Source organism: Argopecten irradians, chromosome 5, assembly GCF_041381155.1.
Source record: "Argopecten irradians isolate NY chromosome 5, Ai_NY, whole genome shotgun sequence".
In the NCBI taxonomy this organism is placed as follows: domain Eukaryota; kingdom Metazoa; phylum Mollusca; class Bivalvia; order Pectinida; family Pectinidae; genus Argopecten; species Argopecten irradians.
Genome location: NC_091138.1, coordinates 32944879 through 32971936, shown reverse-complemented (window position 1 = coordinate 32971936; position 27058 = coordinate 32944879). Strand labels below are relative to the sequence as shown.

The following is a 27058-nucleotide window of genomic DNA, read 5'->3' as shown; positions in this document are numbered from 1 at the left end:
TATAAAACATGTTTCAATCATTGTAAATATCATGTGATATATGATGCTATATCCCTTCTTCTTCCTCAAACTTTATCTATCTAGCTCTTTCGTCTCTCTTATCTGTTTCCCTTTAAGAAAATAATTATGATATAATATTAAAAATATAAAGCCATCTAATGATGAATACATTATATGTGTTGTAAGTTGTAATGGAGTGGGTGTTTGTAACTTAGAATTAACTTGTGCCCGATCCTGTTGCTGATATGACAATACAATATGTTTTAACTAAAACGTCTGTAGAGACCATCAGCGTCAGTGCGTACATGTAACCACTTAAGGTAAATCAATAGTCAGATTGCAGTTAGTACCAAACGTCAAATATGAACATCTGATATGATGTTATGGTTAAAGAATATCTTATTATCGATGATTACAGGTAAGTATTGAATGAGACGTCGTATGTTTCCGAGCAATACATGAAACTTTTCAGAGAAAACGTCATGTATTTCGCTTACAAAATAATGACGTCACAATCGACATCTATCGCAAGGGAGGTAACTCTGTAAAATGCAAAAACACGGCGACTTGGATAGTCTATATAGAGTAATCGGAACAAGTGAATGAAAATGATTCTTTATTATGAATTTAACAATGTCAGAAAAAAACAATCCAAAGAATATGAATGCATCCACATGACATCCGTGCACACAAGTTTACAAGTGATCAAGTGTCGTTGTTTGGAACAAACCTCCTATTGTAATGTATAATTTCATTAGTGCTACGCCTAATTTACGCCATGTCTCAGTGACGGTTCCAAATGACCAGTCTGTTCGTTTTAAAACCTTATTTCAATTAGAACTCTACACGTGATGTACAGCGACAGCTTTTCTAGGTGATATAACATTAATCTTCATCATAACTTTACAGGAAATGTGTGGTCTGACGGTGATGTAGCTTTAATGTTATTTTATAATTAAACAATTGTTTAAAACACGTCTGAAATAGATAATTTGCATATGAAAAAAAAAATATTTTTATGTCATAAATTTTTTTGTGTGTCGAGTTATGCTGTCGATCAGAATACTTTTGATCCGTTAATTAATGTGACATTGAGGAAACAGATTCCTGTAAACATGTATGTAAATAGGTAACATATAGTAACTACTACTCACATTTTATGACCTTATTGACCTTTGACCTTGACGTAATGCTTAAAGAAGACTGTCAATCTCCTACTTGAAACATACACTTCAATGCCTTTTAAGTAATGTTTACTGGATCAAGTAATTAATTATGAACAGTCGCGCTATAAAAATGTATATATTTACATACAAAAATATATTACTTTCCCATACCTTTCTAACCCACGTGGGCGGACGTCGCGAAACAAACTTTTCCATATGACGGACACTATTTAAATTCGTTGCCAGTGGATAATAAAATTTATTACTGAGACAACAGCAGGTGGGTCAGTAGCGTCGTCTGGCACTGTTATGCAAACTACGAATAATTAAGGTATGACTCCCGACGTGCTAAGGTTCTTTTGCGTTTTGAATGGAGTCGTGGACAGCTTGGAGACGGATGACATAGGAACTTATTCCATCCATGAGTATGTCGCCAGCGAACAAACGTAAAATTGTGTGACATCAAGACTAAGTCGGAATTTACCACTGTGATAGATATGGCGGTCCAGTTTGAATTAGCTTTAAGTTTTGGTTTTATATTTGTTTGCTTGATGATGGGAGCCCACTGTCTGCCCTGGTCTCGTCAAGCTATCGGTGAGTACATCGTTGTATAAAACAAATCTTGGTGTAAGAATTCAACTATTTGTAGCATGTTTTGTTTAAAGTGATTTACGGTGAATCGATTTATGTGAATTATTCCAAAATCTAAATCAACAAAAGGTGAACTAATGAAACATTCTACTCTAGTATAGCGCAGATTCTGACAAAACGAAACATCCTTTATTCCAAATGATTTACTACAAGTCAGTGTCATTACGTATATAATAAAAAATGCTGGTCCAAAGAATATCTTTTTGAATTGATTTCCGTCGGTTAAATACTAAACCATACAAATAATGTCAATCTAACTATCAATGCCAATATTTGATATCAATTGCTACAGTATATATGAATTTGGGCGTTTTGATCTATTTGATAGAGTCCACGTGCAGTGAGAACTGCTTGAAAGGATGCTCCCCGGACTCTGGTTTCTGTGATGACTGTGTTGGAGGGTGGTATGGAGAACTCTGTCAATTCGCCTGTGATGAAAACTGTGCTTACTGCAATCGTACAAATGGTGAATGTATCGAGTGTACGCGTGGAAGATATGGGGAATTCTGCGACATGTTGTGTGAGGACAAATGTCAGTCCTGTCATATTCTTGATGGTAGTTGTCAAAAATGCAAAGCATCCCGCTGGGGAGAAGACTGCTCTAAGACCTGTCATGATAATTGTATTTCCTGTGATATAACAAATGGAGAATGCCGTTCATGTAAGGAAGGCTATTATGGGATGAACTGTACAGAAACGTGTGGACATTGTTGGAAACGAGATTGCGGTCGAATATCCGGTGAATGTGTTTACGAGTGTGAAGAAGGTTGGTTTGGGGCAACATGCAAAAACCGATGCCTTGAGAACTGTACCATCTGTAACGATAAAGACTCATGTTCAGTTTGTCATCCAGGTTTAGCTGGTATTAAATGTGATATCAAATGTCCGAGCGTTTGTAGTGAATGTATGTATGATCATACAACGGAACAGGTGTTGTGCACAGCATGCACGGCTGGTCTCAAACTTCCGGCAAAGGACTGTGCATGCCGAGATGATATGTGTGAGGAGTTTAGCACGAAAGATGACAAACATGAATGCACCAAATGTAAGAATGGAACTGTGCAGTATTCGGGTACATGTTGTCCCTGTTCTCATTGTAACGGAGGCAACGGCTATTGTCATAGTACGAAAGGCTGTACAAACGGATGTGAAGCTGGTTTTTATTCTACAGAGTCTGGGTGTGATCTACCTTGTGGGGACCAACATTGTAGTCTTTGTCAGTTAACACGTGGAGGTAATGCAAAGATATGTACCTTGTGTGAAGATGGCTGGTACCCCAACAATGAAGGCTGCAATCCCTGCAGCGAGAATTGTGCCGGAGACGGTCATCCCTGCAATAATGAGACTGGTGTGTGTTTGTATGGGTGTAATGAAGGGTGGCATAGCCATCACTGTGACTCCAAGTGTAACGAAACTTGCGTGATTTGTGACAATGATCAGGGTATATGTAAGTCGTGTGACCTTGGTTATTGGGGGATACAGTGTGAGAACAGGTGTCCAGATAACTGTAAGTTGTGCAACATCACTAGTGGTGCTTGTTTCATCTGCGAGCATGGCTACATTGGTCCAAACTGTACCGATGCATGTGAAAACTGTAAATCAGAGCAATGTCAGTTCGACACTGGTGTTTGTGATATTGGATGTAAGCCTGGTTGGTTCGGCGAGACCTGTACTCAGAAATGTCCGTCTGGCTGTCTTTCCTGTGAAAATTCAAAGTCATGTAAGAAATGTTTGCCAGGATTGGCAGGAAATCAATGCCAACACAAATGTCCAGAAAAGTGCAAAGAATGTTTTTATGATGATTTCACTGAAGAAGTTCATTGTGAAAGTTGTATAAGTTCGTATGACACAGAAGAAAAATCATGCGAGTGCACAATCTCCAAATGTACAGAGGTTGACAAAGATACAAAACTATGTCGAGTGTGCGAGAATGGATGGTTTCCTTACTTGTTCTCTTGCTGTCCATGTTCCAAGTGTGATCAAGGACAGGCAATATGCAACCAGTTAAACAAATGTTCCGACGGGTGTGGCTCGAACCCTAAAACTGTAGCAACATTGGGATGCAGCACAGAATGCAACATTGGTCAATGTAAATGGTGTGAGGTTAACAAGACGCGAGTGGAGATATGTTTAATGTGTTCAGAGGGGTGGTACCCTACCGAAAATGGATGCCAAGCGTGTAGTCGACACTGTTCTGGGGACGGTCGATCATGCGACAGTATCACTGGGAATTGTCTTCACGGATGTCGACAAGGCTGGCATGGCAGACGGTGTCTGACCAGATGCAACGATCACTGCAGACAATGTAACGAAGAGTTAGGTCTTTGTGATTCGTGTGACTCTGGCTTCTGGGGAGACGAGTGTGAGAACACATGTGAAAAAGGCTGCAAACAATGCACAGAAAATATGGACGATTGCGAATCTAATATGAGTTATTGTAATCGGACATCTGGACATTGCACACACGGGTGTAACCCAGGCCTTTTTGGTGAGACATGTGATACCCACTGTAAGAGATGTAAACTGGACAAATGTGACCAAGACAACGGCAGGTGCTTGTCGGGCTGCATAGAAGGCTGGGAGGGACTTCACTGTGATGGTAAGAATAATTCATTGAGAATGTTTTTTCAATGCATTTGCTATATATGCATGTCTTTTCAATGGCGCAAAAGAAGTTTCAGTTTTATATTATTTTGAAGTGTTTCAGTAAAAAGAAGATGCAATAATGAGTAGAATAAGTGTTTGTTAAGTGCATTGCTACTTCAGAATCATGATCTCAATAAGGGCGATACAGTTGTGCAACATTAGTACAATATTGAAGCTTGTTAATCCGGCTTCATTAATTAGTTCTCGTTAAGCCGCCACCTAGCTTCACACACAACTGATATATTTACTTTTTATTCACTATAACATACGGTAAATTCTGTTATTTTCTGGGGTTGGTATTTTCACGGTTTCAATGACATTGAGCTGTGGTCGCGAAAACATCATCAATGAAAGACTGACAAATGGATGAGTTATATTTTTAAAACCGCTAAAATTTTATGTTCTCGTTTTTAGTTCAAATCCCGAAAATTTCGACTCGCGAAAATGACCGGCTACACGGCACGTCACTAATCTAACCTCTTCATTATCTAACCTTTGTTTTAAAAAGCGAAGGTGACTCCTTAACGAGGTCCCTCTATAGTTTTTAAATTGTCAACCTAATTTATTCAAAATAATGTAATACATGTATGCTACAAGTAATTTCTAAAATAGGTTTGTGGTTTATCAAACATTTCTAATGTTATTTCAAAAAATGAATCATTGCTATTTTAGGAAATATGTTTAACATATATCGAATTATAATATAATTTACATATACACGTGGCCGAATGATGTACATATATATATCAATGTATATAACCATTATGGTAAGTTTAATGCAAGGCCACAAATGGCTTATTTTCTGTTTTGCGTCATTTTGAATTTATGAAACCTACCAGCCAGCAAGGCAAAAAAATTAACGCTTTTTCCATAGATACCTTATTTGAAGCTTTTGAAGCGTTCAAATTGTAATATGTTATGTTAATTGCAATTTATTCAATTAAAATATTGGTTTAATTTTATAGATTATACATCTTTTAGTAGGAAAGATAACTTTTTCTATGACACGACACTACATTATTTCATTGCTTAGTTCCTAAACAAATGTTTGGAATGTTTTTCCAAAGGCTAAAAACCTACAAACGCCCGGACGCAAATCAGAAAAAAACACAAATGCGACCTTAGCTAAATAAAAAAAATTAAAGCGTTGTTGTCAAAAATACAGACGTATCTAATGAGAGGCAAAGGTTAAAACATGCCACAACTATTTCAAAACATTGCTGAAGTTGTTTACAATGCAAAGGTAGATAAGGAAATATGTTCATCAGATTGCGATGACCTTTATCACGAATTGTCCGTTATCACGTGATGTTGACGAGACCATTTTGACAAGGTTCATGCATAAATGAATAGTAATCCGGGCGTTTAAATCACAGCAGTTCCTTACAAACACCGTCTGGATGATGGGTCGTGATTGACCTCATTCTTCATTCGGAGGCAGTGTATTATTCCTCGTGAATCTTTAAATACCTTTCTCTGGGCGTGTGTTAAACGTTTGCCAGTCTAAAAGAGAAGTGATATGGGAGACGTGACCGGCTAATGTTATGTTGCTCACCCCTGGTTCGCTTACATCATCTGTCAGTAGAAGCCGAAGAAAGTACTTTTATTAAGCATTTAAAATAGTACTTTATCATAACCATGGCCACCCAAGTGATATAAGATAATAATTGGTTAAAATGACCTTTTGGTATAAGGAAACAGTTATCATGTACATTTAATAGCTTCATCGTAAACATATAGAGTAATAAACTCTACAAAAACAAACAACGCATTCCCTCAACTAATTTATCAAGGTTTTTTTTTCAGTAATGTAATTTTATAAATAAAACAATTTGCATATAATGTGTCATTTTAATCAAGATAAATATGAAATAACATTTAAGCAAATTATCTCGTACAAGCAAATGCACTCTTTAACTTCTGATTGACATGTAGAATGTGAAAGAACCAGAATAACTGTTTGTGTAATCATATTGCTACAGAGACATTTTGTTAATTTTCCATGTCAAAAATAAAATAAGTACATACATTCCTAAATTCTTAAATTCGCGATTTAGGGTTCTGACTAACAATTACTCATTCATGTATATTTTTACAATTATTCGCGAAACAGTTGATATCGCGTTTCAGCCTCTCGCGAAATTACCCGAAAATGTGTATCTCGCATATAGTAACCTTGTGATATGTATGGAGGCCCTATAAAATAAGCTCATCAGCATAAATGATAGACCACGAATAATAATCCATACATTATCCAGTAATTAACAATCTAATCACAAGTAATAAACCACGAGTTATAAACTTTGAGTAATAAGTCATACATAATGCAGCATTATAACTTGTAACAATAAGTGATAAGCCATATATTCAGTATATTACCCACCATATTGGTTTAGATATGATTACCTTGCGTTAATATACTTTGTTAAAATCATGAAAATATTTCTTCAGCTGACGTATCATTTGTTCTTCCTTCCAGTTCGGATATCCGGTGGGTTCGAGCCGATGATGGGCCCGGTGATAGGCGGGGCTGTAGGAATGGGCCTCGTTATCATTTTCATTGTGGTAGCTTTCATTTGTTTCCTCAGGTATGTGCATTTTCATTTTTAACAATAAAATGCTATAATTAATACAGAAGCTTCAAAATGAAAAATCAGAACAAATGATATTGAGTTGAAATATAACTATCACATGGCTGTTATATTCATCAGTCCATCAATCAAATACAAAAAATGTATGACAACATCCATTTTCATTGAGTTGGCCCCCTGTGATTATAAACGACGGTTCTGTAACAACATAGTTTTATGTTATTAAAAAACGTCTGAGATGTTTAACTCTTTAAATGCAAATATTTCAATATGTTTATTCTCCTTCACGTATTTGTTTCAATTATAATAATATATATATATACATGACATTTAAATTTCCAGGAAACAGAAATTATCGGCGACGTTGAAAATCCGAAGACATCCCCAACACCGTCACCACCACGCCCATCATCCTCATCAGCATCATCACCAGAAGAAAACGTCAAAAGCATCATCTAACTAACGCGGTGTCTCAGTACTGTAAAAAGACTTTCCTTCGCGACTATTGAATTTCGCGATTTCCGTTTCAAAATTGGAATTCGCGGTAGTAAATGTTAGATAATTTTTAAACAATAAATGTTAAACATTTCTTTACAGTACTTCATTATCAAGCATTTGGTAGAAGAGTAAGAGTTACTTTTACACCTGGCCAATAGATTTGTGAATACATGTTATCTATAAATAGATTCAGATATGAAATTAATGCTGTTCACACATCCCATTAGCGTCAGAAGAAGTTAGAAGAACGTGTAAGCTCGTGAGTATGTGTGAATGAAATCATTATAGTTTGTTATAAGGTATTATTTCAATAATCCATTTCATTTTGTACGTAATCCAAATATGATTTGAGTTCTTGTCCTGCCATTCTCGATATTCCAGGGGTTACTATCATTAATTGCCGGTATATCCATGCCATAGTGAAACTGATTAGAAGGTAATTTGTGCGACAACAGATGAGCCACCAGGGAGAATAGCTCTTTGATGTACATCGAAATGATTGAATAACGCTACATTGCGTAGCTATGAAGTTGGGAGTCACTATCTATAATCTTCAATGGAAGTCTTTGTAGACCTGTGATGGGGCAGCTTTTTTCCTTATCTGGAATACCATTATTTTCACTATGAAATAATCTATGGTTAGATATTACATCAATGAGAGTAACCCCTGATATATCGATGATGTTGTGCTACTGAAATGAAGCGAAAGATCTTGGGAGATTTCCATGTCGGATGTGTTTTGCTACTCTTCAGAGTGTCTCCGGAATGGCTGATAGGTTGCGCTCAAATATAATATCCACAGGCTTCGGCTTTATTTGTTAATGTTTGTGTTGCTTGTTTATATACAGAGTGGAAATGAAAGTTTCATTATTTTTCGCAATTTGCTGGTATCATAACTATAAATAAAGGTTATTCTAAATGCATTTGTGTTATTTCATTTACAAGGGAATATCTAGTCACATTTTTAATGAATGCCCTAATTTGCTAAGTTGTTGGTTGAGTTGATGTCCAAATCGTTGAAACATAACAATAAAACAAGTAAGAAGTTTCACTTTTAATTTATTCGATTTTATAAGGAACATCACAGGGTTAAAGGAAACCTGTAACAATAAATAGTAAGCCTCTGTACAGCATGTATCGGGATAAACGAATAATTCGAACACTGTAATCAAAACATTATACGGGGACGTGTCACAAAGGGAGGTCAACAAATAAGGACAAGGGAGACAATGCAAGGGTAAATACTGACTGAAAAAGTCTACAGACTGACCTTGCCTGTGAAAACTATACGGATTGGGGACGCCAAAAGACAGGATGAAAACGAAATCGTTATGTTGACAGAATAAATTCGCCAAATGCATTGGCAACATATAGACGGAAAACAAAAGATTTTGGCTATAAAAAGGCGTAGTGTGTATAATGCGTCGATTACTGGCACAGATAGACTGAACAAAGATTCGTTTATCGCATAACTATGCATGTTTCACAATGGATCAGTTATGCAAAAAAATCCATCGGTTCATTATCGATAATGTTTAGTGTGTAAACACATGCGGCGCATCTCATTGATCATCTCCAAACTGTGTTGAAGCTAATTAGTTGTTATGGCTTTCGACTACTTTTTACTTGTAATTTCTTATAAAACTTTATTTTAAAAAAGGATAATGCTTATCGTGTCTCTAAGGATAATGCTTATCGTGTCTCTATTTTGACACAATACATATGGTAAAAAATATGTATGACGCAAAAAGTGGATAGAGATAGGGTTAAAGTTATGGACAGTTCCTTATGAGTGACTGTTACTTATCATTCGTATATAAACTCTATTTAGCTTATTTTCAAATTTTGAATTGACAAATGCTAAAGTTTGTATCTTCTCAAAATTTGCAAATTAACGAACTCGAGTATAATAAACAATAGTAACTTGTTAGAGAACCTCTATTTAACATACCGGGACTGAAATAGACTGTATACAAGAACGTTAAATCAAAAACTTTCGTCACAGAAACAGAAGTGGACTAAATAAATGTTTAGTTTAGTGGTCAATATTTACTAAAACACAGAGCTTTGGTTTAGTCTGAGGAAATTGAATCAACGTTGTATTTGGTGAACAGAAATAGACAGAGGCTTAACCAAACGCTTTGGTGGTTAGCTAGTAGCATTGACAAAAAATGAAAATTAAGGTAACATAAATAAAATAAAACCATGAGCAAAGTTTCAATAAAGACAAATATGGGACACAAACAAATAAATAGGTAAAATAGAAGGGAATGTAAAACTAAAATACTGTTTTCAAGAAGAATAAATATAATACCATTATTGTTGATATTTAAAATGGAAACAAGATTTGATTATTAATGTACATCAACAGATGATTGTGTGGTGTTCGTGAAACACACGAAGTTTTGATTTTGCATATGTCCAATTTAATATAAATATAATGCACTTTGATTGCGTACCTTGAGAGGAAACCTACAAGAAACTTCCAAAATCAGCATTGTTCACATTAGCATCATATAATGATACCGTACAGTCGCTTATATTAGCGGGAATGATATTTTCATGATTTCACGGGGCTCTACTACGATCGCATGATCCGCAAAATATCAAGAGATAGTATATTTCTTAAAACCAGACCGAGAAAATTTAAAAACCGCTAAAATTTGATTTTCTCCTTTTTAGATCAAATCGCGAAAATGTTCCTCCCACGAAAATAACCGGCTTTACGGTATGTCCCATTTGTACAGACCAATGCTAAAGCTGGATATGAGATTTTTTTCTCATGGCATGATGAATATGCAAATGAGCTATATTAGCGGGGATGAAACCACGTCTGAATTGTGCCATTGTTCCTCCAAAGCAATAGATTCCCCCTTTTGAGCAGTGTTATTGTTGATGGCACTCTCCGTGTCCATATACGAATGCCCCTTAGAGTTCCCTGGAAGTGAGTTAGGCATGTTAACATTGATATGGTTCCTGTTGCCAAAGGAACCTCTCCGTGGCTCACAAATATACGCACAAGTATCATTATCGTGTATGTCGAGCATTAACGCAGTCCTCTCCACGATGTCTTGACCAGAACCAGCCCGGTCAATGTTACGTAATCGCCGTTCCTCAAAAAGAATGCCATTTGGACTATGTCGCATCTTGGTCGCAATTGGTGATTTAAGATGTCTATTTTGATTCGGTCGTGGGGAATCCCCGCGTTCCAAACTGGACGAAAAATGTTTTGGAGAATCACACCTGATTGGGTTCACATCATTTTCTCTGAGGATTTCCAGAAGAGGCTGATCTGCCTGTTTCTGCACGATACTATTGCTATCTGAACAATTGAATTCCTGAAATGATTCGTCCAACATGTAGTCGTCGTTTACATGACGTAGATAGGCTCGTCTGCTCTCGCGAGCCCAAGGCGAGTTGTATTTGAATAGTTCGCTACAGCGCCTCAGCCGTTCATGCCGGACCGAGGGGTCTTCGTCTGTCAACCAGAATGTAAACAGTTCGCCTTTCCCCTGTAAGGATGGAAAATCAATAAAAATGATAACATATTTCATTAATATACATTTTATGAGAAGAGAATTTCTAAAACCGTTAAACTTCATACAACTGTATTGGCGGTAGCAATAAAAAGTGACTAAGAAAGAAACACATCTCAAAATATTAAGGAAGAGTGTAGATTTTTATGGATGAAAGGACTTTATCTTTCAAAATATAAAAAATATCATTTATCTATATTTCACCAATTGAAACACCTGTGGTACCGTGAATATCATACAGGGTCTTCTATGACTATGAGTGGCTATGTTTTATAAGGAGTTTAGGAAACTATTAAATTGATGTACCAGAAAGTTTTTAAACTAGAATAAAGGGCAGACAGAAACTTCGCTAGCCAAGAGTATTCAGTATGATACTCTAGGTATCGAACTGAATACCCTTGGCTAGGGGAGTTGAAGGGACAGTCGTTTTACTTTATTCACCATAAGAAATGCTGCTCACCTGCATGACGTCATTAAGGACATATAGTGTATTTCTTGCATTCATTACATTGTATCAAATAGACGATGACGTGACATAATACAAAGGTTTTGAGATACCAAAATGACGTAGGTAAAGCACGATTTACCGTCGAGTAGTCGAATCTTCCGGTAATTGTGAAGTTATAACAATTACGTCAAAATATGACGTCACAATCACCGGAGGGTCGGACTAATCGACGACAGTAAATGGTACTTTACACACGTCGAAACCGACGTATTGGTTAGATAAGTATGTGTTGATTGTACCTTCATGCTCACAAGGCCTCGCTCTTTCATTGTATATCCTCCGAGTTTGTCCAATAGTACTTTACATTCCATACTACAGTTTATCTTCAGAGCTATAAATATAATCATTCAACATACATGAAATACTTATTTAGGAGCAAATTGGTTTTAAATTGAAAATAAATTTGTTTAAAATAACGAAAACAAGGACAACTTTTTTTTCAAAATATTGAACATTCACAATCAATATCAATTTAATGAAATAATTCAAATCAACGATAAAGCACCAGCAAGAAATGAAATTGAGGTTGACCAAGGTCAATCTCTACAGGTATTGTGCAGAAAGCACCCGGTGTACTGAGAAATAAATGTATAAATATTAGATATATATCCAATAATTTTGATACATGACACAAACCTTCACCGTTGGACTCCATCCTGGACGCTGTGTTGACGGTGTCGCCAAATAAGGTGTATCTAGGCATCGTCAAGCCCACAACTCCCGCTACACATGGACCTGAAATCAACATGTATGAATTATAAGACCACTGAATACTGACATTGCAGAATCTGAATTAACATCCAGATATAAATTTTAAGACCACTTTGAATATCGCCATGACAGAACCGTAAATCTACTTAAATCCTAAACAGACCAACGCCTTCCATCACATGTAAGCATGACAACAGCATATATGTATGTAATTGTAATAACTACTCCCGCCTTATAAAAGTAACTGGACTACAAATCGTCCTTAAATATTGCATATATGTTAATGAGCTTTCGTATAAGCTTAAACGGAACTGTGGTCTGGTTCCATAAGAGCCTAGAAAGAATTCAAAATCAAAACAAGTCCATGTGTAATACTCATTATTATTCTTTAGTTTGATTTGATATGACTTAACAACATTCGCCATTTAAGGACGTGTTAGGCTTATAAGGAGAGGAAAAAAATGGAGGTTTTGCAGAAAAAATGACCCACTTGAGGTTCGAACTCTCAACCCAGAGGTGGAGGATTTATGGTGATTTCATAAAAACAATTATAAATGTCATTGATTGTAAAACGTCTATACACAGCACAAGACTGTATTTAATTTTACATGCCAAATGCCAGCTAATCGTCCAGTTACTTGAGTAATCCTACCTGAGTGTATCCCTATCCGTAGACGTAACACCTCATTAGGACGGTGACGGATTGTGAATTTCTTGATTGCTCTCAGGAGCTCCAATGACATTGATGCGATTTCGCCTGCGTGGTTGTCACCGTTCCGGTTCGGTACTCCGCTCACGACCATATAGGCGTCCCCTATCGTCTCTACTTTGTACACGTCATAGTTCCGGATTATCGAGTCAAAGCATGTGTACAGATCATTCAGTAAATTCACCACCTAAATAAACAACAGTCATAGTTCCGGATTATCGAGTGAAAGCATGTGTACAGGTCATTTAGCAAATTCACCACCTAAATAAACAACAGTCATAGTTCCGGATTATCGAGTCAAAGCATGTGTACAGGTCATTTAGCAAATTCACCACCTAAATAAACAACAGTCATAGTTCCGGATTATCGAGTCAAAGCATGTGTACAGGTCATTTAGCAAATTCACCACCTAAATAAATAACAGTCATAGTTCCGGATTATCGATTCAAAGCACGTGTATATGTCATTCACTACATTCGTCACATACATTAATAAAATGTTTAATTAATTCAAGTTCTATAAAAAGGATAAGACGCTGAACATGGTTGTGTTGTATTCATAAAAAAATCCCTGTCAAATTAACAAAAGTCACATCATCGATTAAAGTTCTCTGAAAGGATAAGAATCTGAACGTAGTTGTGCTGTAGTACACGAATTAGACGCTTCATGTCTATGAGTTGCTTTACATCACAAATATTAAATACTTAAATTTATGTGCTGTTACGCATTATATATAGTATATATAACACATCTGTCGTTTATGTACCGTATATTATTACAAATAATATGACAGAAAGAAATTATGTGCGCGACCTTGCTGCATGCAATTAATCGAATTTGTTATATACATGTAATATGATATGCCTCCTCTCTTAAATCCCGCTTCAAATATGAAAGATTGGATCTATGTCTTTGACTGACAATAGGGCATTCATATTACGTTTCATACATTTTATTTGGCTTTTAAATTAGCGTTCGAACTCTTAGATGTCACGCAAAATTACGCGAAAAATTGTATTTCTGGAAAATAAAACAGTTTTAAAATTAATTTGGACTGGATTACCTCCATTGGTGTACTCTCCGCCGATAGTCGTGTGAATTCACAGATGTCGCTGAAATAAATCGTCACCGACTGGAAAGACTCCGGCTCGACATACTCAGCCCGCTTTAGCTGTTCAGCGATGGAACTGTAACAAAGGTTTGTTATAGTTGTCCACATCTTACACATACATAAACGTATCCTAAATCTGTTGTTATAATTAGAATATACCAAACTAAACCAAAATGGCACGTAGGTTTCTTCAGATCTGAAGGCCATTTTGTGTGTCTTTATGTTTGAAGGATATCGTCCATGTTAATTGGCACTCGGAAGCATAATGCCTCGAGGTGAACTTGAAAATGGTAAATATTCTTGGAACATAATAAAGTGAGAAATTCCACCATGGTTATTCTAACTTGGACCTGCCTGGTAAGCCAATACATTGCACAATGTTCTCCCAAGATAACCTTATAAATGACAACTGGTGCTTACCTTGGTAACATACGATGTAGCAGGGCCTCAGTCTTCTTCTTTTCCTCTACCAGTTGGTCGGTGCGAGCTTCCACCAGTTCCTCAAGATGTGACTGGTATTTCTCCATTATCATCATCATATTATCGAAGATGTTCCGTTTCCTGTAACATAAATATAGGTCATTATTACAAATTAATACCTTGAGTGCAAACTTAAATATACATGACGAAATCATGTCATCATGGCAAAAATATCATCAACAGTTTCCTTATGATAACCAAAATATATACATGTAGTATATTTAAGAGTTTGAATTTACACACTCATGGTTGTTGACCACTTCGATTCATATCGTATTATAGTGATAACAAACACTCCATCTTCTATTTCTCACCATGCTGCATTCGAACAACCGGAAGTACAATAATTGTAAACAAGGTTACACAATATTACGGAACGGGTGCTGTTATATGCAGAACGAAATAATGCTACTATTTCTATATTAACAACAATAATGTGGTTTTACAGCACCATTCTGATTTATCAGAGTTACTTCCCTTCGTTTACTTCGACTGTCGGACTGAAACGAAGGGAAGTATCTCTGATAGATGAGTAACTGTGATAGATCAGAATGTGTATGCATATGCTTAATATGTTTCACTTACATGCCCTTTCGCATCGGGGACAGGGCTTTCCCTATCATCCTGAAGTCTGGCCGGACATCAGGATCTTCGTCCCAGCAGCTCTTCATACAGCTTATCACATACTGGTCACACTTGAGATACTTTGTGTCTGGACGGAATACGGGGCGACCACCTTTCTTTACGTTGTCAACGATTTCTGGAGAGGTTGAAATGTGTGGCATGAATCAACAAATCTTCTTGTTAACAGATACCAGAACATTATGTCAATAGTATCGAAACCGGATTTTTCAGACAGATTATTGTGCAGTCATACCTTGTTTTGCTTGGATTACCCTATAGCTAACTCTTTCGAGAGATAAACTTTTTCTTTAAAGGTACTAAATGATTAGATTTACATAGTTTTCTTAGGGTTTTTGACTTCCTACAAACGTTCTTATACATGAAATTAGAATGTTTTCAAAATTACAACATTTAATTTGAAATATTGGCAGTGTTTATCAACGTTAAAATAAAATATCGCCAAACACAATAAGACACTCTATCTGTCGGCATTGGCTGTTTATAACGGAAAGAACCGTGTGCATCTTTGAGTTCAAAACTTGTAGTCGATAAATTGGTGTTTTCAGTCGAAAGCAGATATGTCCATTAGACAGATGAGATTTCCTTCGGTCGGACGTTTTGAATGTTCACGCATCGCGCATGCACATAGGGATTGTTTACACTAGCCGAAAGATAATAATATGAAATAGTGACTATGTCGTTTCTATGTATTTTCAGTTTTTCTCCACTTTGAACAAAATGGTTATACAAACTTTTAGATTTTGTTATTAACACAAAGTACACAGCTTTTACAATTATTTTCAGTTCTATAATTCTTTTTATCTTTTATTACATGTTTTTTTTAAAGATGCTACACCGCCGACAGACCATAAATGATACTGATCATTTGAACAACAATTGGTGTTTAATCGTGTATATATATATCTAATTAACACAAAAAATAACATAAAATGTTTTATTATTCTTTTGGTGCATGCGCAGTCAGAACTTCATTCTATATAGAACATTGTTTCACGGAATTTTTTCGGGATGCAATTAATTATTTCTTATAGTTTTATCTTGAATTAAAATTAGAAGCTCAAACTTTCCAATGTGGGTAATGGTGTAAAGTAAGTAACTTTTGTAACTGAAGAAAAATGTCTTAAACGATTTAGTCCCTTTAATTATCTTATAATGTAACAATGAATATTCGTGGCATCGACTTTTTGGAAGATTTGGAAAAATTGTGATTAAATCTGAGTTAAGTGTGCGTGTTCGATAAGGTATAGATATCGATTTTATAGTGGTGACATCTTGAAATAAACTATAATAAAATTAATTTATTTAACCAATGTAGGGGAGAGAACTCTTAGAAAAGTTTTATAGAAAGCTTGATCATTGATCGTCTTTTCAGCGAAATTACTAAAATCATTTCGATTACATCGCCATTTATAATTGTAAAACAAAATGTAAAGAAAGAAAAAACATAAAAGAAAATCCTCTCATTACGGTAATATCTGAACTCTTACCTTTCGGGGACATATTGCAGTAGCCGTAAGGACCAGCTCTTCCAATGATCTCATGTAAAATTATTCCAAATGAGTAGACATCGCCTTTTTGTGACCCACATTTGCTCATGTTTCTAATATGTTCGGGGGCGCGCCAGAATGAATCTGTTTGAACAAAGAAAATCGATTTATAACATTTCATAGCTGACATAGATCCTAAAATAATCACGAAAAAGATTTCTCATCTGACACAGAATCTGAATGATGTCAGCCGGGTGTTAAAAATTAATCTTATCTTTATCGATCCATGTAAATCCCTGAGGTATGTTTAATTTATATTGCTTACAGCTTCTCATATCAATACAATATATTCGGCTTTATATTATCTAAGATATAAGTGGTAATTGTGTATACACACTGATCAATGGCAATTTAACACAACTATCGTTGATTTAAATGGCTACTAAGAAAGATGAAGTCTAGAATACGTGTATCCGTATAGAGCATTGAATTGTCCAGTTTATAGGCATCATTTGATATTTAATAAGTTTATCATCTTTTTGGAAAGTATGTCACGTGTCGGCCTTTAAATAGTGGTATTATCTTTGAGAGCGTAAACAATATTTATTGACTTGAAGTGTATGCACCACTACATTTCTAGTCCGACTTCCGATTCGAACGCACCTACAGTAAGATGTTTCCGTTTCCCCTCCGTGTGCGCTTAACATTTATGACCGACTCTAATATGTTCCGGCATATATACATATATCATAATACTTTACCGTAAAGCATTTTTTTATCAAATTTGTTGTTGATATTATATCATAGCCTTTATATATTGTGTCACCATAAAATTTTTTTAATCATAAATTCAAAACCGGATTTCATTAACATATTAACGAAAATTAAATTTTGCTTGCACTTCCTAAACTGTGACCTGTTAATCAACATCAAAGATAATGTTCTATATGTAACTGTTGAGAAGTAAATAGAAAAATTCCTAGGCATATGCAGGAGCCGATGGATGAGTATCCGTTATATTATCCTTTTTCTTTATTATGAACATTTCTGTCTATGTACAAGACAGTATACTTACTTCTATAGAAGGCATGTTCATCCTCCATTTTATATGTGCCCGCTCTTACATCCAGAAGTCCGAAATCTGCCACTTGTAGTGTCCAGCGACTGTTCACCACACAATTCGAACTCTTCAAGTTCCCGTGGACGTTAAGTTCTGACCCATGCAGAAATGACATACCCTTTAGAACAATAATGTAAAATATTGATTAAAATAAGTATAAATGCTTAAACATATTTGCAACAATTTGTTTTTTTTTCTTATTTATTACTTTCGGTTATCTTTTAATGCTACGTGTAACAATTTGTAGAATATATTGAGTTTATTTTCAGTTTTAAGGGATGCTTTCACTATTTGTTATTTATATTATATCATATTTAAGTTATTGTGGCAAACCTTAACGTATTTTACTGACGTCATGCAATATTATCTGTAAACCTTTCAGAAATTTTCGTTAAAGATGGTCATAACTATAAAATATTTACGAAATTTATTTTTAATTAGGATGACAACATAATCATTGTTGGCCTCATCCGTTTGATGGATGTACGAAACCATCACTAACCTGTATGATGTCTTTTACGAGCGAAGCGATGAACATTTCATCCAGTTTGATGACCTCATTCTCTAAAATGTCCTTTAAAGGAGAAAAATAGTATCATCAGCAATTATAATGTAGCTCACATGTATTTTCCAATGATACTTAAATATACACATTTCATTCAGTTTTAATACCTCATTTTCCAAAATGGCATTTGAATGAGGAAAAAATAGCATCATAAGCAATAATCATATAACTTACATGTCTTTTTATTGAAAATAAGGCTATATTACATTTGTACTTAACTAGTTCACCCCAAAGACACATTTAGGCTCTTCTAAATAAAAGACTAGACCAGTTCATTATGAAATCTTCGGGTTGAATGAGTTTAATGTCGCATTACCTCAAAGTAGCTTGTCGTTTGGAATAATTATCGATTGACCCATTGATTCAGATGAAATTTACGAAAATGTTGACTTCATATATCTAACAAACATTGGTGTAGACTTCCAGACCTTTCACCTACCTGTAGGCTGCCTTTGATGCAGTACTCAGTGAGCAGGATGAACGTGGGAGGATTCACACAAGCTCCTATAAATGGGTTCACATTGTTGTGCCGAATATCCCTCATCTAGAAAAATGTCACATTTACAACGATTACTGATACTTCTTTACTAGTCTTATGTAGGTTTTTTCCATCATTTAAATGACATAAATTTGATCTCATTATTTCGACAGTTGGATTTACTGTACCTGTGCTGGAGACATTTTCGTGGAGAATAATTTTCACGATTTTGTGTCGCCTGCGGCATACGCAAGAAATAATCGCATATTACGTTATTCCTTTCCTAAAGAGCATTTTGTCCACAATTAATCTCGTATAATCAAAGTAATTTGAATATTAATGTATAAGGTGATCTTGTTTTAAAAAGCACTCCATTCATTAAAAATGAATGCAATGAATTAACTGAACATTTATTCCATAGCAACACATTAACGCCAGAAATAACATACCGTCTTCATTTGCTTCTGCATCTTACGACTCAACACAAAGTCTTTCTTCTCATAAATCTTCAGGGCCACCATTTGTCCTTTATATGTGGCCGTCCTTGTGTAAATCTGGGTAAAGGACATCCTCGAGTCAAACGATTGTTGACTGTTCAGGGATATCTGTTGTGGATAAACATACAATTAAACATTAATATTTGGTTTCATTTCTAATATCACAATAACAATACCGTAAACCAATTTTCTTTCAAGATTTGAAATAAGAGACAAACTTTTTGCGGATTTCTGAAATATGAAACATGTTTAAAGTGAATAGTCGGGCAAAGAAAACCAGTCTAAATGCGTTCATTGGCCTTCCAAAAGTTCTCAAATATTAATACGACGGTCAAGTTCTGCTTAGTTTCCCAGTTCTGACCATTAAAGTAAAGAAAAGCTGAAAGCATTGAAAGCGAGGCTGCGTGGAAATGTAACCACGGACATTGTGAGCCGGGAGGACGTTTTAGAATTTCCATACTTTAAATTAATTTCTTCGTACGCAGACAGATTTTGACGAGACATTTTATTTTTCCATTTCATAAGAAATTATACTGGATACATTCACACCATTTTTACCGACTTTAGCCATCCTTGCCCGACTGTTCACTTTAAATAAAACAGAGACAGATATTATAAGCTATGAAGATAGAACCGTATTTTCTTTGTTCGTGAGATTTACAAAATTACAAGTTGTTTTACAAAGTTACGTTATAATAACAAATAATGATCTTATCATTTTTTCTCTTCTTTCACATAAGTATCTGATAATTGTTACAATTTACTGTGAAAGTCGCCATATACCCTCATTCAGCAGCAAAGAAATTATAATGAAACAGGTCGAACTTTTACTTCAGATGCTATTAAGTTCTTGGGGTCGTAAATTCGTTAATTTTGATTTTTTTTTTTAAATGAAAAACTCACGAAAATCATACTCAAAGGAAATAAAATATTTTAACCATATTCTTCAGGAAACGTCACATATTAGAGCTAAAGAAAACCCTCTTATTTTGTTTCGATATGCATTTTTTTTTATATATCTATCTTATATACATAATACCAAAGACACGATTTATAGAATTCCTGTGAGGAACATGAACAATGGGATAGAGAAGACGGTGTATTACCTTGCTGCTGAGGCTGTCCCGACGATCGTGTGGCGAAGAAGAATGGTTGGGCATATGGATCTCTGATACAGGGATTTTCCATAACAGACCTGCAATCTCTTGTTCGTAACGCCAGTTTCTGGAAATCACAAAATAATATCATTTGGCAATGAAAAATGCGTATATAAGTTAATAAATAATTGTTCTCGAGGATTATGGTTACAATTCAATTAGCAAAAAGGATAATTTATGGACGGCCTCTTGCATATGATGTATTGCATATAATGTTTTGGGGGACTGGGATATGTTTCTCATCATTGATCAATTAATAGTTTTTTTATACTTTTTACTGAAGATTGCTGCCAAGTCTGTGATTTATTTATTAGTGAGTAATTGCGACAGTGATTGAAGTTATACGCGGGTTTTTTTTTGTGGCACCGTGGGGGAACTGCATATGGTGAGAAAAAAAACCCAACTAGACGATGGAATCGAGGTTGACATACGTCACGTCAACCTATGCCGACCTTTTTACCTGTGTGATATATAACAACACTCGGTGTCCCGGGAATAAATACCTGTACTTTATTTGTCATGATTACAGATTTTACTTTTACGACAGAAGAGAAGAAGGCATTAAGGTTGTAAACACGGAAATCGGACTTACCTATACACGATCAAAGCTATGGTAAAAGCCACCAAGGTTATACCTCCGAGAACGCCGCCGATGATTTCTAGGGTGTAACCTAATATAAAATAAATTTGCTTTAATTCTATTATAAATTACATGCTTAATTCTTATTAAATCACAGGATATTATTCAAAGTATAAATGTTCAATAAAGTCAAAATGAAAGTGATTAAAAGCCATTCACAGCACTAATTGCATCTTGAAATTGCGGTTCATATTCCATTAAGGTGTCTTACAAGTAAACTTATTGGACATTGTATACGCCAATACTTTATTCATAACAAAAGAAATAAAACATTTTTATCCTCTAACAAGTGCATTGCTCTGGAGCAAATTCATGTTTTGTGAATTTACAAACGCTGATTTTATCGACAATATTTGAATAATTCCGATTGATCTTACCTTTTATGGGGATACATTTTTCTCCTCTGTATCCACATGTTGGCTGGTCAACGGGAGGTTCTCCCGTCACCCAATCAATGGATTGACCAGGGAAAAATCTCAGCACCTGTAGGTAAAGTCAGACAAAATATGTATCAATTTTACATATATAGATAATGCAGATATTGCAATCACGCATCAGATATCTTGAGTATCTCTATATAAACAACACTTTCTTCTATAAATCAAATAGGTTTAATTTATTCTTGATACCTCGAGACAGGGGAATCTCAACCAGAGAAGTAATATAATTAAGTTGCCGAATAAAATATTTACCATATTGTGTTTCTGATGTATTCACTATAAATGCACACGGCCAGCTTTGCGTGATAGTTCTTGATCTTGATTGGGCTTCAACACAGAACTATCATTATCATGGAATAGTTCATCGAACGCCATAAACCTGTGCTATTTTTGCCGATTGTTTGGCTTGGGTAAGACAGAGGTATCTTATCATCATCGTTAGTGTAGCAGATATATTTGTTAAGTCCTAATAACTATCGCTCGATAAATAGGGTACAACATTCCAATAACTGTTTTTACGTATTTTACTTGTAAATCACTAAACATATTAACACTGAAACACACAAAAACATTTCCCTATTGTTAATTAATGTTTATTTATTTAAATAAACACTTAGTTATATTGTATAATTAACCAATTCCGTATGGGGCGGGGGTATATATAGGTGTAAATAAGAAAAATTGTAAAAATACTCGGTTTTTAAAGAAATTTTCTATCTTGAGATTTACTGAAGCCCGCCAAACCCCTCTGGATCCGACGCTATTACTGTAGCGAATGTAACTTACGTGGTGATTCATTCCCATTTCAAAATGGCCAACTGGTAACATAGAGTACGTTGCTGCTTTGGTAACGTATGGGACTCTAGCCAGTAATGTGTAGTTACCCTCCGCGTCACCATTCTTGTCTATCTTGGTTGTTACGCCTAGAATACCTACAATAGGGTTTAATGCATGTCAAAAATCCATAGCCTTTTATGTTCTATGCATCTGTCTTACGAGTTTGACCATTCAATAACTCATTAGAATATGAAACGTTATTTTTCATTTAAATAGTTTTATAAGAAGAAGAATAAACACAAGCTCGGTTTCTTTCCTACGCTTATAACGTACTTTCATACTCCCTCGACAGAATTCTATTGATGATGGCTGTTCCATTTATAATGCTCCCTCCACTGTCTAGTTCCTCCTGAGCTGCTCTAGCGTATAGCATCACAGCGTCGTACAAGTAAGCGGCATATACTGTGATCTGTATGTAGATAAATATCGATATATTTACGGTGATTTATTCTGTATTTGCATATTACAGAGTTACCTGCCCTGTCGAGGGTGATACTGATTGTAACGTCATGTTTTTTTTGAGTGTAATTTCATAATTAAAAAACGACGTAATGTTTCCTCACAAAGTTATGACGTCATAATTGTTATATCTACGCAAGGGAGCTAACTCTGTAATATGCTAAGACGGAATATATAGATAGATATTTGTGTATTTGCTCTATTATTATCATACAGTGTGATATCGATACCTTAAAATGCAAATGGCGACCGTAGATTATCATACATTCCGACACATACATAAAAGAAGGTCTTCTTAGAAACTAAAACGAACTCTGATCATGTCAAGTGGACTGTTTAGCAAAAATGTCCGCCAAATAGACTATACAGTATTTGGGGCAAAACATGAACATTTTAGAAAGAAGCCTCAAACGTTCGATAATAGTGTCTTACTAAGTTCAGATGTCTATCGGCCGATATAAAATGATCACATAACTTTAGAGACATTCGGACTAATATTATATGTGCATTTTAATAGGTGCCGTTCTAATTTCGCAACGACTCCTCCTAACACATGTTTTTGAATGATATGACTTACTGTCACCATTGGCATTTCAAGGATGAACAAAATATAATGTGTTGTCCTCATGAAAAAAATAGATGATATTTCCTCATATTTCACCAAAATGTTCAACTAGTTTAAAAATACAGGTCACCAGCACAAAGTTAAGTCATCCATGATAACTTCTTATGTTACCTCTGTTGAAGTTTTCACAATACTAATATTAGTTGTTTAGTATCTTGAAAACATTTATTGGATTCACTTACGAACCTTCAAGCGTGCATGTAGATTATTTCTTCAACTAGTAATGACGTTCTGGTATTTATTATGATTAAAGGCACTGGATTCAATTATTTTCTCTGCTCTAACAATTTTAACCGTGAATATTATTTCAGAAATATTGACCCTGTATATTAACCTTGCCTTGCATATAAACACCCAAAGATTGGTACATGGTTTATTGGTCTATGTCTCTGAGCAAACTCACCTTTTTCCTTATTTTAAATGGGTTAGGGAAGTTAAACGGAGGTTTTTCGTTGTAATCGTTCACGGTGATTTCAAAATCTTCATAGTTGGGGTTTGATGGGGGACTTGAAGTGATGATGAGTAATGATCTTGACGCCTCGATGTTCTTAGTATCACTTGGACTGTCTGTAGTACCTATATAAGACAATAGAATATATTACTGTAAGTTACTATAGATCAATTTCTTTATAAAGCTGTTCCGTATTTACACATTGTAGGGTTGCCTCCATTTCGGGCAAGTTTCAATTGTGACGTAGTTATTTTTTAACGAAACTCACGTCATATTCGGTGAAAAGTATGATGTTACATTTGCAAACACGTGACGTCACAATTAATTACTGCTCGTATTGAAAAATGTATCTGTAGTGTGCAAATTTAGAATGAAAAGGGGTTGAAAATAATTGGTCATGCGTTAATGAGTTGACTTTTTCATCCACCATCAAAAATCTACTATATATACTCCTTATCAACTACAATGAAGTCTTTTGAGATGCCTTTGATTAACATACGTACGGCGGAAGTAAATTAGAGGTGCGTTTTTGTCAAACATCCCATGGTCCACAAAAATGACGACATACTCTCCTGTGTCGAGCAGTCCTCGATCGTAAAGATTAGTCATCAGATCAACGACACCATTTATATCGCCCAGGAAAACATAGACTACGAAGAGAGAAAAAAAACAGTTTATAATGTAAGGAACCATTTCAGGAATAATTGATTGCAAAATAAAGCAATGGGAATACAAAGTGACAGTTCATAATGTATAAATCCGATTTAGGAATAAATTAGGGATAGAAAGAGTAAACCATAGTCATCTATACCACGCAAAAGCAGTACATATTACTACATGAGTCTCTATTTAAGAATATAGTTAGTTTGTTAGCCATTTGATAATTTACCCAACCTTTTATACTAATAATCATTATTGGCATTCATTAATATTATTGGTATTTCATAAATACTCACTTATCGACTACACAACTATATGAGTTTTTTTGTTAGCATAAAACAAAGCAGAGTTTACATGTGTGCGTCTTGAACTTAAGGTAATATATATATATAGTTAATATAACACGATGGCATAGTATTATTGGCTGTTTCCCTGAACATCACATGTAAAGACTGCTAATCTAGGGCTTAGTACCAGGTGTGGAATAGTGGAACTGCTGCGAAGTACTGTTACATGTTGTGATTAGTAATACCCTCCTGTCTAGCCCCGTTCAAGTGTAGCGATATAGATTTATTTGATTTTGTCACTCTCAACAACTGTATAGTCTAGTTACTGATAACAATGTTCTAGATTTGTTTTAATATCGATCTATTTAAAACTACATGTATTCAGGTACAATGCAATACATCATTTGTTTCTTAGGTACTACGTGGTCAGCCTACGGCCTCGAGCAAACGTTCCCTAGTATTTCATGCTACCCCTGGTCAAAGATTTGACTTTGTTCTCTCATTTCTTATAAAACAATTGTAAAATGTAAGCACAGACCGAAACTTTGAATAATAGAAATATCATTCATAATGTATTCAACTATGATATAAATCAAATATAATAGATGGAAACAATTGAAAATAATACAAAAGCATTTAGTGAAAAGATAAATCTGCAAGGAAAAAATGGAAATATCAATTTATTAGTAAATATTTAAAATAGGGATACAGTAAATACTCATAGGGATGGAAGACAATGAAACTGTCAGTTAGAATTTAGTGAGATGAGACTGCATGAAGATATGATGTACAGGAAAAAACAATTAAAAATCTATTCATAAAGTAAGGCCATGGTTATGTTTTTAATTGTTTTAAGTCCGTGTTCTGGTAAATTTAATGTCCCAAGAGTGAAAGAGAAATACGAACATTTTAAGTAAATGAGAAATAAAAGATATTTATAAGGAAAATAATGTTCCTACTGCACCAGAATTGTAATATACATGTATATTTATATAAACTTTTTTCTACATTTGATGTATTGTTATGAAATGTAATTTTGGAGACAATCTACAGAACATCTTACAATTTGAACGCCTAAAAGTCTAGTTCTGTGGGAGAAATAATTTTGATGTCTTTGCTTTTAATTTATTATTCGCCTTAGCGTGCCGGCTTGTAAATTATTAAAAATTAAAGGGACTCGAAACAAAAAATAAAACAAGTATGGCCTAAACACAATGAAAGAAATAACAAAAATTGATAATATCAGTTCAGAATATAAGCATTGGATGTAGCCACTGCAGCCATACAAAGTGATTGCGCTTCACAATCTCGCATACATGACCGACTTTAAGAGAGCAGATGACTGATTTATATATTCTACGGCAATAGTATTGTCAATGATGAAATAAGCTTGACAAATCTTCCTGGTTCTGACCAGAGACATCAGTCTAAGGACATGTTCTTCTTCATGAGTTTTCTCTGATAATGAAGGTACATGTCCTGGTATGAATTGCTTTTACATTATATGTAACAACATCCGTTTTAAAAGCTCTTTTTGTCAATAAATTTTATCTACACACTGATGTAATGCATGTGGCATTAGGGATATTCATGTACGTAATGTATATGTCTAAATTACGAATCTGCAGCGATAGTAACACGATAAAGCAGGGCTAAAAGAAAATGAAAATAATGAGTTCGGTTTACAGATTAAAATCTGTAGATTAAGTGTAGCGTTGTAAGCGAAAGTCTATTGGGTCTAATGATAGAAGCCACGATAATGCAATGTCGGATTTCAGGAGTATAATTATACAAAAAGGAGTAGAGGTATTGATACATAAAACGACAAAGTTTAATGGGATTCCCTACTCAAATCAGAGGCTTTATCCTAAACATGCATTTTGTTTAGTAATCTTACAATATTTCTACATGTTCCAGTGCAGTGCATTTATACTTTGGGTAAGTAATCATCAGTTTCTTTTTTACTTCCGAAGATTAATTTGTCCTACATATTTTCAGATTCTACCAACATTGTTCTGTGTGTGATGATTTAAAACTTTTTCAGTTTGGAGGTAAATGAACATGTTTTATTCTGGTTGTCAATTCCCTGTCAGTGAAACCGAG

At 35.0% G+C, this 27058-nt stretch overlaps 2 protein-coding genes across 5 annotated transcripts in view; one reads left to right on the top strand and one right to left on the bottom strand.

The window, feature by feature from the left end:
- The first annotated feature begins 1268 nt into the window (after positions 1–1268).
- Positions 1269–8454, top strand: LOC138323580 (multiple epidermal growth factor-like domains protein 6). Of its 2 annotated transcripts, XR_011208571.1 has the most exons (5): positions 1269–1760; positions 2146–4416; positions 6943–7051; positions 7397–7935; positions 8008–8454. XR_011208571.1 is itself a non-coding variant. In XM_069268286.1 (4 exons), exons 1-4 carry the CDS (start codon positions 1664–1666, stop codon positions 7515–7517), a joined length of 2598 nt encoding a protein of 865 aa, XP_069124387.1. In that variant the 5' UTR covers positions 1269–1663; the 3' UTR covers positions 7518–8454. The 2 variants fall into 2 exon arrangements, 1 of the variants encoding a protein (XP_069124387.1); XM_069268286.1 differs by having other exon boundaries at positions 7397–8454.
- Positions 8455–9239: 785 nt separating this feature from the next.
- LOC138323579 (receptor-type guanylate cyclase Gyc76C-like) overlaps positions 9240–27058 on the bottom strand; it is a 60074-nt gene continuing 42255 nt past the window's right edge. For all 3 annotated transcript variants that reach the window (XM_069268285.1, XM_069268283.1, XM_069268282.1), the window contains exons 5-23: positions 24512–24658; positions 23961–24133; positions 22747–22882; positions 22423–22568; positions 21574–21679; positions 21149–21227; positions 20506–20623; positions 19352–19507; positions 18864–18968; positions 18362–18433; positions 17815–17977; positions 16740–16883; positions 15193–15367; positions 14548–14688; positions 14080–14203; positions 12960–13203; positions 12233–12331; positions 11836–11927; positions 9240–11064 (exon numbers count right to left, since the gene is read on the bottom strand). In XM_069268285.1, the coding sequence (XP_069124386.1) occupies positions 10360–11064; positions 11836–11927; positions 12233–12331; positions 12960–13203; positions 14080–14203; positions 14548–14688; positions 15193–15367; positions 16740–16883; positions 17815–17977; positions 18362–18433; positions 18864–18968; positions 19352–19507; positions 20506–20623; positions 21149–21227; positions 21574–21679; positions 22423–22568; positions 22747–22882; positions 23961–24133; positions 24512–24658 (3125 nt within the window). In that variant the 3' untranslated portion in view covers positions 9240–10359. The remainder of the gene's footprint in view (positions 11065–11835; positions 11928–12232; positions 12332–12959; positions 13204–14079; positions 14204–14547; positions 14689–15192; positions 15368–16739; positions 16884–17814; positions 17978–18361; positions 18434–18863; positions 18969–19351; positions 19508–20505; positions 20624–21148; positions 21228–21573; positions 21680–22422; positions 22569–22746; positions 22883–23960; positions 24134–24511; positions 24659–27058) is intronic.